The sequence below is a fragment of the Phodopus roborovskii genome, unplaced genomic scaffold (genome assembly GCF_943737965.1).
Source record: "Phodopus roborovskii unplaced genomic scaffold, PHOROB, whole genome shotgun sequence".
Classification (NCBI taxonomy): Eukaryota; Metazoa; Chordata; class Mammalia; order Rodentia; family Cricetidae; genus Phodopus; species Phodopus roborovskii.
Window position 1 is genome coordinate 15641893 of NW_026126461.1, and position 12295 is coordinate 15654187.

Sequence of the window (12295 nt, forward strand, 5' to 3'; positions counted from 1 at the left end):
CACCCACAGCACTGGGAGAGTTCTACAGCTCAGGGATTTTCTACAGGGCTGTTTCAGGGGGCCTGGGTGCTGGCTGCCAACCTGACTTTCCAGTTACACATTATGGATTCGAAATGTGAGCACCCTCTAGATTTCGGTGATTTCGATACTAGCCAAAGTGTTGCATTACTAAGACACAAAGCAGGCATTCTAGTCGGGTTCACTGTTAAGAAAAGCATACGATAAGCTACCTGGGGAACTAAATGCAAAATTCATTTATGTTTTATGTGCACCTTAAACACACAGCCTGATGATAATTTTATACAGTTTTTTTAAAATAATTCTGTGTGTGATGCTGCATGGTATGGGATTTTCTATTTATGGAGTTCAAGCGTTTCAGATTTTGTAGCATTTTGGGTTTCAGTGAAGGTATGCTCAATCTTATATTACTTCAGTTTTAACCTTAATAAATATTTAAAATAATTATAAGGAGATGATAAGCCTCTCTTGAGCGACATGTGACTGACAGCATGCCTTTCCATTTGAGCAACACTTGTGCAGGGTCACAGAGATCCTGTGACATCATCTGAGGGTATTCGCCTGGGGTAATGGATTTACTATAGAGGGCCAGTCCTGGCTGTGGGAACCATGTGCTCTTAGGATCCTGCTCTTTCAAGTTTCCCTTTCATGGGCAGAGAAACATGAGAACACGTGTGGTCACTCCAGTGTTACAAAGAACAAAATACAAACACACTGTGTCAAGAAGTCCTTCTAGAATGATTCTACTGCCACGCAACTGCAAACAATCACATACATTTAGGGAACAGTTGCACACAACATAAATTTCCTGTAGAAAAAAAAAATCAATATTTTTACCACCCCAAGGTCTGGGTTTAAAAACCACCCTTTGCTCACTTACCTCTTTTAACCAGAGGGATCAACGATCTCACTCTGATGTGTCTATTAAGTCAGTCTGTTACACACTAGACATACTTGTTCTGAGCCTGCTAAGACACCAACCTCGGCACCAGACCTCCCTCCCCGTCAGCATCCCGAAACCCACCAACCGGACCCCTCCCCGCTCATCCACACCGCTAACTTTTTGATCAGGTGCAGGTAAAGCAGCTTGTATGACCTAAGAAGATGACGTCACTGCCACGCTAAGCAAGAGGAGAACACTTGCCCACACCCTCCTCCACCCAGCAATCAGCAGCACAGTAGAACCCTATAACTGCTCTAGGACCATGACTTCATTTCTGGTGAATTCCATTTTGTCCTGGCGACTTTCCACACCATTCCTTCCACACGCAGTGGTTGAGGTGCACACATGTCCAAATACTTGGCACGAGCCCCATGTACTTTTCCTGGGAATGGTATTTCACAGCTGAGACACAGAGGAGCACAGATGCTGTGTGCTTCAGTGGTCTGGGGATAAAGGGGATGAGCAAGAGAGAAGAGCCCTTTGAGATCTGACAGAGAAACTCAATCCTCTGGCACTGGCTCCGTTTCATTTATGTGTGAAACCCGACCAGCGTCCATGCTTGGCCGATTCTCTCAAGACTATTTTTAAGGCGCCTTGCACATTCCATATGAAATGTCCTATATGATGCTTGCTCTTAAAGAAAGTCGATCTCTTGGCAGACTTAATGGGACAAAGCCAGGGATCCGGGCACACTGGCAGCCTACTGCCAGTACATACTGGGCGGACAGGCGACAGGAATGTTGAACCTTCTAAGTCTGGTTGCTCGTGAGTGTTTTGGCTGCTAGTTTCTGTGCATTTGCATTGTGAGTTAGCAGGAGTGAGTGGGTTCTGACTTCCACCTTAGAGAACGCTGGCCGAGCACACCTTTCCTTTCCCGGTTTGGTGAAGCGTAGCATCTGAACAGCCGGCTGTTGCATTACACCTGCTCGCTCTCTGCTAAGCATGGACTTGCCTTTTCCTCTCAGCATCAGCAATGCCTGCCACTAGAGCGACTAGCAGCGACCATATAAACCCCCCCCAAAAGACAAAAAACCCAAAGCATTCTTCTAAAGCAGCAACTTGCTCTTCCAGACTCAACAACAGCACTTCCAAGTCCAAAACCACACAAGGAGTCTCACAGACGGGCCTGGAGGCTTTTTTAAATACTTCCATCTAAATTCTGAAAGATGGCTTTTTAATGCCAGGGATCTTGCCTACCTCCAACCTCCCCCACCTCCATTCAAAAACCAAGGCCAAAGAGCTCAAGGAGTTCCACACACGGGTTCAAAGTTGGCTGGAGGACAGACTCCATGGTTATTTAAAGGGCGATGCAAGAGGGGACAGAGGCGACTGCCAGCAGGTCACACCCCAGCTACATGCCAGCTGCATGCCAGCTGCACGCCAGGCCTCACTCTGGATCACTGGCTACACTGGGCCTGGGGTGTGGCTCAATGGTAGAGAGCAGTTGCTTAGCATGCACCAGGCTCTGAGTTCAACCGCAGCATAACGGTTGACAAGTACCATACCTCCTTTACCCCCCCCCCCAGTGACCCTAGAGTCTGTGTGAGTCTTCAATGCATGGCATCTTTGTGATCAGGCTGCCCTGCAAACTCCTAGGAGCCCCATGCTGCAGCCATGACAGGCCTCACCTGTAGGGAATTTGAAGGTATTTTCACTGGGAGGCTTTCCTCGGAACTGCCGATTGTACAGCGCTCTAACATAATGTTACATTGTAACCAGCAAGTCAATAGGAGAGACACGCCCTGTGCCAGGACAGGCAGCCTCCCTGACTGGATCCTTACAACTGAGGATTGTTTTGACAAAAGGAAAAACTACAGCAGGACCAAGGGCTACTGAACGGTTAATTGCATTTTCTAAAAGTAGATGCATTTACATACTTGATCCTTTTTCTTTTCCACGTGGGACGCCTCTGTGAATAAAATGAATGGAAAATGTGAGGTTCTCAGGCCTTCTAGGGAATGGTGCTCCCTTCACCTGGCCCTCTCTAATGTTCTAAAGGTACCTCCCTTTAACACACATGAATTGAAAGGAACCTGAACTCAAAGGACGGTGGTGCTATGGTAAGACACCTTGCCATCGAACGACAGTGGCCGGAAATACAGCCCTGGAGAGCGTAGGCTCTGGGCTGCTGGGCTCTGCTGTCACAGAACACTAGGGCAGGCTAAGAAAACTGTTCTGGGCTCAATTCTGTTACCAGCTGGCTTGGGAGGAGGGATGGGGAAGAGGGGTTGGCAGTCACCGTCTCTGCAGGGGCCTCATTTTTGCCGTCCACAGAACAAGACTCTAGTGTGAAGACGAGATGTCTCCTCCCGGGCTCTCTGAGCTGTTGGCGATGTTACCGCCCACCTTTACTCAACCACCTTTTGTGGATGGAGACTGATAGTCCCTCTGTATTTACTTCAGTTTTCTCTCCGCAAAACTGTGGCTGGCATCTGAAGGCTGTGATGCCCGTGTGCACACATCACCTCAGCACCGACAGAATCCAGGAGGCGTCTCACTGGTGAAGAGCTCTGAGGCTTAAAGACTTTCTCTAGACACGACATGCTAGAATAACCATTCTCCTGAGGTGGAGGCTACATTTCTCAAGTAGTCCATCACAGGAGGAAACCACTACCATGTGCTAAGGAGCTACAGTTTTCATCCAGGAACGGGGAGGTGACCCAGCTCCTGGAGCACTCTGCCCCTTGTTCTTAACCTTCCTTTAAGCTCTCCACAGCATATGCTACCTGGGAGATAATCTCCATTCACAGCTTCAAGAACCACCGCATGCAACCACAGGAGAACAGAGCAGATCTTTGACCACTTCATAGACGAGGTATGGGGGGAGAAAAGCCTCATTCAGGAGATCAGGCTAGTAATGGACACCCAGGCTGAAGCCTCAGGGCTCAGAATGTCCTGACAGGCTGGGAAAAGTGTATTCCGGGGCTGCCCTAGTGATGAGTCTCCAAGAGCCATTTGAAAAGGGTGCATTTATGCCTGCCCACACAACTACCAACCTTCTTAGATGGGGACCCTGTGTGCCGTGTGGGCTACCAAAGGGCTTTGTGTGTGCGTGCATGCGTGCTTGCCTGCGTACATGTGTATATGTGCATGCGCACGTGCATGCGTGTATATGTGTGTGTGCGCGCGTGCGTGTTTGTGTGTGTTTTTGTGTGTGTGTGTGTGTGTGTGCGCGCGCAAAGGTTGTATTGGGGAAACGGAAGATAAAGTGACAGACGCTCACACTGGGTGCCCTGCCTGGAAGGCCGGGGACTCTGCCACTCTTCGCACCTGGTGGCTCTCTCCACGGGTGTATGGTGACTGGTAACTTAGCACCAGTATACGCTCAGCTCAGGGGCTTTTCCTGTCACACTCCTCTGCATAAACCTAGGTAGCACCTTCTCAGGTGACCTGGCACCTGAGGTTCACAGTGGGACTGCACAGGGTGCCTCTCAACACTTTTGGTTTCTATGCTTTTGAGGTGATACACATGCCTTCATGTGCTCAACCACAGGGTATACACGTGATGCATGAGCTCACGTGTGTGTGTTTCTATGCATGCGCGTGTGTGCACGTGCACAAGGGTAAAGACGTGATGCATGCGCTCACGCGTGTATACACACGTGTGTATGTGTGTATGCACACGTGTGTATGTGTATATGCATGCACATGTGTGTATGAGTATGTATGTGTATATGGGAGTGTGCATGTGTGTACACGTGTGTGTATGTGTGCACAGGGTAAAGACGTGATGCATGCACTCACGTGTGTGCACACGTGTGTATGTGTGAGTATGCACACATGTGTATATGTGAGTATGTATGTGTATATGGGAGTGTGCATGTGTGTACACGTGTGTGTATGTGTGCACAGGGTAAAGATGTGATGCATTCTCTCACATGCTGTGTCTATGTCGGGGGAAACAGATCCCTAAACCAGAGATGTTTGGTCTCTTTTGGCTGTGACCATCTCTGGTAGCGGCATAAGCAGCCCCTACCTCATTACACAGTGTCACTATCACTATGGGGCCCCTTTTCCAACCCAGCGGGCTTGCTTGCCATCAGCTATTTCCATCTGAGCCCCCCTTTCAGCCCTGAGACCTGGGAGCCGCTCCCGGGTCTCAGAGCTGAGTGGGAACGGCTTCACAGTGATGAAGGCATACAGAATCTTCAATGCCTCAGAAGTCCTGCTCACTATCCAGGGGGGAACCTATTGTGCTAGACTTCCAACTTCACTGACGCCCTCCCCAACCCTCTCCGTACTGGGAGTTACTGGCGACTCAGAAGCCCCCTCCTGTACAGAAGTGCTGTCCACTTTTCAACAACACAGGAACTGTGCAGGTGATTTCGAAACTGCATATCAGGTTACCATAGTAACGGAGAAGGCTGAGGAAGCTGTAGATGGAAAGAAGACGTCCCAGACCCTGCCCACAGGCCCGAAGAATGTTCCCAGACACCATGAGGGCACCTCGAACAACACAAGCAATGATGAAACACTAAGGAGCTTCCTGCAAACCTGCCTAGTTTCCATCCCTCCTGTCTGCTGTGGGACAGAAGTCAATGGAATGCTCACCGATCCATGCAGTATATCTTATCACACCCCAGACACTCCCAGATCTACTGATGGGGGGAGACATGCTGCTGCATTTGGCCATCATTCCATCCATCAGGAGAGTTGCAAGTCACCCACGTGCAACTACATAGCATACACTCCCTAGTTATTCAGTGCAAAGATGCTGATCCTGGAAGGTCCTCCTGGGCTCCACATCCTCCTGTAACAATCCTCAGGGCCTTGCCATGGGTAGGAAACTTCACGATGAGCCACATGAGTGGTGGTGGGGGGGGGGCGGGGGAGCAGCAGTGAGCCCAGCAGCACACTTACCTCTACGCTGAAACAGCTCGGGCCTCCCAGCCCCTGGCTCCCGGGGTCCCCATCAGCACGCCGGTGCAGCTCCCGAGTGGCGCGGAGGCGCAGGCCCTCTCTCTCGTCCCCTCGATCCTGACTGAGCTGCCACTCCAGCTGGTCTCTTAGTTTGGACTGTTGAGTGCATGAAGGGGATTTATTTTGTTTTGGATTATTTTAGAACAGAAGACAGAGGGGTAGGTAAGGGGCAAAAACAATAGTGGGTAGGTGATGGGGGGGGGGGGGGAGGGACCTACCAGACAGAGTAAAGCATGGATGAAAACAACTGAAACACTTAAGCGGACGGACGAGGAGCACAAAACCGAAAGGATCGTGGGCCGTGGGATGCGCTACCGCGGAAAGCGGGGTGGAGGGGGTGGTTATGCATAACACTGGTTCTAAGACACATGCATCGGTGGGGGCACGGGCGTGGGGACGCAGAAGAACTACCCACGAAGGACATGGGGAAGAGGCTCCGCCTTCCTTACTTGTTGAGCAGCCAACGCCACAGTCCGGGGTGGCAGCTGGGCCATGCACCCGGGGCGGGGCCTGGGAAAGCCGTCCTTGCGTCCCCTCGGCCCTCACCCTGGGCAGCGAGAGGGCGGCAGGAGCGAGTGGCAGCCGGACGTTTCCATCAAAAGCCTTCTCAGGACCGGCTCCTCTCCCCCATCCTGGCTTATCTTCCAGAGGGAGTAGGTGGGCCTGGGGTGCCTGAGACTTCTCAGAGCTGCACTTGTCCCTCTGGAGATAAAACCCAGAGGGAGCTGGGCGTCTGTTACTGAGTCTAAGTGTCCTGACTGTGACGGCAGTTGCTCTGCACTCTGTCTTAAACTCCTCACAGCTTCTTCGTCAGGGTGGCTGCCATGGAAGGAAGGCTGCATCGGTCCCTAGCTGCCTCCACTGGCTTAGCCTTGCCACAGGAGGCCCTCTAAACCAGGAGTAGTGGGGGCAATTAAAACAGGAAGGGGGGGAGGAACAAGGAAGTAGAAAGGAACTTACAAAACAAAATTAAAAGAAAGAAAAAAAAAATGAAAACCAACCAAGAGAGAGGGTTTGTTTGACGCCGAAGCTTTTTAGTACAATGCAGGTCTGAAATTAAAACCAAGCAGCCGTGAGCAGAGCCAGCGCCAGAGCAGCAAGACCAGCGAGGAGGAGGAAGGACGAGACGGAGCAGGGAGGCGGAGCCGCGAGCCCCCTTACCTGCAAGTCTGGGCCCAGCTCCTTCCCCAGGGTCCCGATGGGGGAGTCCCGGGACACAGAAGTCACAGTGGAGAGGAAGCTGGGTGACTCTGTGAGGTGGGACAAGGGCGACAGACCGTCCGCAATCCGGGTCATCTGCTCCAGGAAGGCTTGAAGCTCCTTCCTGAACGCCCGCATCTTCACGTTGATGGTCTCCAACAAGCGGGGCTCGTCCTGGCCGCCCTCGCCTTCACCTTGGACACCAGGCGAGGCGGCCCCGCTGCCCCGCGGGCCTGAGTCCTGGATGAAACCATCTGTGTCTGTGATGAGGCGCTCCACCGTGCGCTCAAGCCGCTGGGCCTCCTGCTTTATGGTCTCCAGGCACTCGGGGTCTCCCCGCACCCTCAGGAGCTCTGCTGGGCACGGCTCGCTCGCCTCCGAAGGCTTTCCGCTCCCAAAGCCTGAGGTCTTCTCGCATAAGTCCTCGGAATCGCTCTCCCCACCTACAGGCCCTTCTCGCTTGGGCTGGGGCAGGCGGCCCTCCTCCCCGTCGCTTTCCTTCTTGCCCGCGTCGCTCTCCGCGTCACTGTCTCGGGGGCTCGGGGCACGCAGCCCCAGGTGTGCGGCAAGGTCGCACCGCTGGACATTGGACAGCAGCAGCCGGTTCTCATACTGCAGCTTCAGCACCTTCCCGCTCAGCTCATCGATCTGCAGCCTGGCAGACTTGAGCTCCTCCTGCAGGGGGACGCTGGCCCCAGGACCCTTAGACACACTGTCCCCAAGCCACCCTGACGACTCCTGGTGAGGCTCAAACTTGAACTTGCTCAGCTCGTGGGTCAGCCGCCGATTGTGATCTTCAATCTCGGATATGGACCTCCTCAGCAGCTCGGCTTCTTCCTCCACAAACTGTAGGTGCCGGCGCAGCTCCGCGGAGGACTCCAGCGAGTCCCCGAAGGGTGAGGTAGGAATGCTTGGCACGTGCTCCCTGCCCGTCCCCTCTCGCTCATGCTGAGCCCGCATGTCGTCCATCTCTGCTTTGAGGCCACGGTTTTCCACCTCCAGTTCCACGATCTTCCGGCCCAAGATGTTGGCTTCCTCCTCCACCAACTTCAGTCGCAGCTTCAGCTCCGCCTCCCTGGTGCTGGGGGGCCCGCCAGCCTCCCCTGTCGGGAGGGGGCTGTCCACATCACCATAGAGGGACTTGTACTTCTGCAGCTCCTGCTCCAGCTCATCCTTCTCCCGCCCCAGCTTGGCCATCTTTTTGCGCATCAGGGAGGCCTCCTCTTTGGCAAACTGAAGCTGGCACTTCAGGTCCGCGCTATCGTCCTGCCAGGCAAGAATGGGTGTCTTCTTATGTTCTCACACCTCACCCCCAACACGTGTGCACACACACACATGCACACTATCCATCCTGATGGTGCCCGTGGTTTTTGGAGAGAAAAAAAGCCATGACAAAGCAGCAATGAGCCCGGAGTCTGCAGACTGGGCCCTGGGAAGACCCAGAGAGGGTTGCTTTGCCAAACCATACACATAAAAACAATCACACAGGTTATATATGAAGAAGGAGAGAGTTAAATGAAGTCTAGCATGCGTCAGTAACATGGTGGCCCCTGGTAACTTTGTGAAGCTGGTATGGTTCATCATCAGCCCCCAGAAAGAACAAAAAAAAAAAAAAAAAAAAAAAAAAAAAACAAAACAAAACAAAAAAAATCACCAAAAAAATAAATCACCAAAATCGCTCATCAAAGCTAGAAGTATACAGAGCTAACGGGACTTGTGGACTGTATCTACCCCACTATAAACCCTCACATGTCTGACAGTCTGGAAGGTTCCTCCAGGAAGGGGCTGGGCAAGTGTAAGTTGGAGCCTATTTTTCCACTGAGTAGCCGAGGTACATGAAATGGACTAGACAGTGGGCATCACGGAGCTTTGAAGTTTGGGGTACTACATGAGGACACACACTGACACTGAGCACAGCCACGGGCAGAGACGCCAGGGCTCACTGCCATGCCGGGACCACTTTAGAACCCTTTCTTCCCTTTTGTTCCGGCCTCTGTTTTAGTTTCTGTGGCACCACAGGAAATCAAACACAGAGACCAAAGAAAGAAGCTAAGTGTTTGCAAATCTGAGAAGTGGTCCTCAACAGAGCACCAGGGAATTCAGAGGGCTCCCAAGGCAGGTGCTCATGACCCTTTCCTGACAGAGGTTAGGATAGTCAACTGCGGTTTCCGCCGGGTGCCCGGGCCCTGAAGCAATCTGTACTATGTTGGTCTTAAGCAACTGTTTTATTCTTTGGGTTCAGTAAATAGGAACAGTGACTTCCACAAGGCAGCCCTGTTTGATTGGCCCCATGAATCCTAAAAGATTGACAGGGGCGGGGGGTGATGTCTGCAGAGCCTCCCTCATCACATGGAGTAAGAAATGACACCAGCTCTGACACTTGCTGCTGCCCAGGCTGTCAGCCATATGATGGAACAAACTTTCTGTGTGTGACTGGCTGCCGTCCTCCCTGCATCCTGACTGGCTGCGGTCCTCCCTGAATCCTGACTGGCTGTGCTCCCTGCATCCTGACTGGCTGTGGTGCTCCCTGCATCCTGACTAGCTTGCCGTCCTCCCCGCATCCTGACTAGCTGCCGTCCTCCCCGCATCCTGACTGGCTTCAGTGCTCCCCGCATCCTGACTGGCTGTGCTCCCTGCATCCTGACTGGCTGTGCTCCCTGCATCCTGACTGGCTGATGTGCTCCCTGCATCCTGACTGGCTGATGTGCTCCCTGCATCCTGACTGGCTGTGCTCCCTGCATCCTGACTGGCTGATGTGCTCCCCGCATCCTGACTGGCTGCCGTGCTCCCTGCATCCTGACTGGCTGCGGTGCTCCCACTGTCCAGGAGAGTAGATGACATTCTTCAGCTCAGAGAATCGCAGCTTCCCTCTGCCACCCCCTGGCAGCACGAAGCCATCTGGTAGTAAGAAGCTGCTTCCTTGGTGCCTCGAGCTTGCTGCCTGCCCACGTCTCCCTCACCACAAACTCACGGAAGAACCGAGTGGCCTGGGAGACACAGAAGAAATCTACCACCAAACTGCAGAATGCATGACATGTGGGGTGTCCCTTGGAGCCTTTGTGTACGCTATGAGTGTCACAATCCCGCCGCTGTCCTCTGGGATCCCGGCCCCAACACGCACCCTTTGATCACTCTGGAGAGTGATCTACACATGCCACAGTCTTCAACTTCCGGGAACTTCCACCCTGAGGATTTAGTTTGGGTTAGGCAGTCCAAGGGAAAAAAAGAGGGTTCTCTGACTAACTGGAAGTAAGGCTACCTACCTATTTCTTTTCTTGTTTTGTTTTTTGAGACAGGGTCTCCCTATGTAGTTCTGGCTATCTTAGAACTCTCTACATAGACCAGGCTGGCCTTGAACTCACAGAGTTCCACCTGCCTCTGCCTCCTGAGTGCTGGGATTAAAGCCATGTGCCACCATGTCCAGCTGCTGTACTCTTTTGACCACTAGGCAAAAATGAGTTCATAGCTTATGGGATTGGACGGGACTTTCTCAGAAAGGACTTCATGTAAGACGTCAGTCAGGACATACAGTGTGCTTGACCCTGACACTAAGGACACAGAGCTGCCCCTTCCCCCAGCCACCCACTCCTCCCCTGACTGTCTAATGAACACCTGATGAGTAGCAGCGACTGGCATGTAGTTTTCAACAGCCCAGATTTCTCAGAACATTCTAAAGTAGATAAACAAAGTTCACTTTCCCAGCTTCCTACCGGACAAGGGATGCACACACACACACTGACAAGTCTCTGCTGTTCACATGAAGAAATGGAGTTTAAAGGAAGCTATCCTACTTATCAATGCAAACAGGTTGTGAATACGTTCCAACCATACCCTTTTGGGAGTTAAAGGCAGGAACTAAAAGACTCAGTGTGACCAGAGTGTGCCCATTGGACAAACCCGCCTGAATGACCCCACCTCTACCTCTGAGGCAGACAGTTCCTGCAGCACAGGCCACTGGCGAGAATTTGCCATTCAACCAGATACCCTCCTCTGCCTGCCTCCAGCCTGAGACTCTAGTGGGCCAGACCAAGAGAGGTTCAGGGCCGTCTGTTGTAACCAACGTGAGGCCTTGGCATCAGAGGGTAGGGACGATCCTGCCTGGCTCTAGAATCAACTGTCTTGAAGCAGGAGCCTAGATCAGGGACTCTGCAATCTCGCAGGGGACGGAGGTGAACCCAGAGACTGGAGAAGCAGGCTCTGAGACCCTGAAGTCCCCAAGTGTCTGCCGTCATCGGCTTCTACAAGCAGGACATCCCAGAGCCCTGCAGTCTGTCACCCTGCTGTCTAGAAACCCTGGACGGCACCCTCATCTCCTCCACCCTCCACCTTCCCCATCTCAAGCCTAGACCAAGGGAGAGTCACGGCAGTGATTCCACAAACGGCTGAAAAGATAGACGTCCAATCTGCAGACCGCCTGAAGATGCATCCTTGAAGAGAGATTCTGTGCAAACGACAGGCGCTCTGACACACGACGAGGCATGCTGCCGTTTCTACCAACACCCATGCAAACTACAAGCCCTGGCACCAGAACTAGAGCGGGCGAGGGGGAGAGAAAGCGAGAGAGAACCTTAGAGCCTGACAAATGAAGGAAGTGTAGGAGCTGGTCTCTCTCCCTGATGTCACCACAGCTGAAGCAGGGGGCATCCTAGTCTGTGGGGTCTGAGAGAGAGGGAGGAGGAGCCCACTCCTAATGAGATGAGCAGAGCTCAAACAGCTGGCACTTATATGTTATAAGCTTGAAACCATAGACTTCTGGAAAACTCTGCCAAGGCTCTGGTGGAGGGATGTAGGCTGAATCCCACACTGGGAGTAAGAAGCTTGAGTTTCAAGAGCCCACGAATAGCTCCACACACGGCATGAAAGCACAAGGTGGAATCCGTCTTTCCAAGGGAAACTATTCCAACTATGGGCACAAGAGGCAAGCACGGCATGGGGGTCAGACACACAGGGACCAGCACCATCACCAGCAGCCGGAAAGGCTTGTCAAGCAACAGAAATATATCACTGCTGGAATATATTCTTTGCCTTGTAAATCTGCCATCTAGCCAGCACCCCAGCAGCCAACTGCCCGTGTGCCTACCTTACGCCTTGGTGCCAGCTTCCTTTGGGTTTTGGTGGCCGACCTGCAGTTCCCAGGGCGATCCACTCCACCACTCTGCCGAATAGAAACTCCTCTCTCAATCACCCTGCGGCCTGTGTGCAGCAACTCCTCAC

At 52.6% G+C, this 12295-nt stretch overlaps 1 protein-coding gene across 1 annotated transcript in view; it reads right to left on the reverse strand.

Moving 5' to 3' along the window:
• The window catches only part of Mtcl1 (microtubule crosslinking factor 1), a 105562-nt gene that overhangs the window by 34197 nt on the left and 59070 nt on the right, over positions 1 to 12295 (reverse strand). The window contains exons 5-6 of the mRNA XM_051190899.1: positions 7043 to 8347; positions 5822 to 5977 (exon numbers count right to left, since the gene is read on the reverse strand). Of these exons, the coding sequence (XP_051046856.1) occupies positions 5822 to 5977; positions 7043 to 8347 (1461 nt within the window). The remainder of the gene's footprint in view (positions 1 to 5821; positions 5978 to 7042; positions 8348 to 12295) is intronic.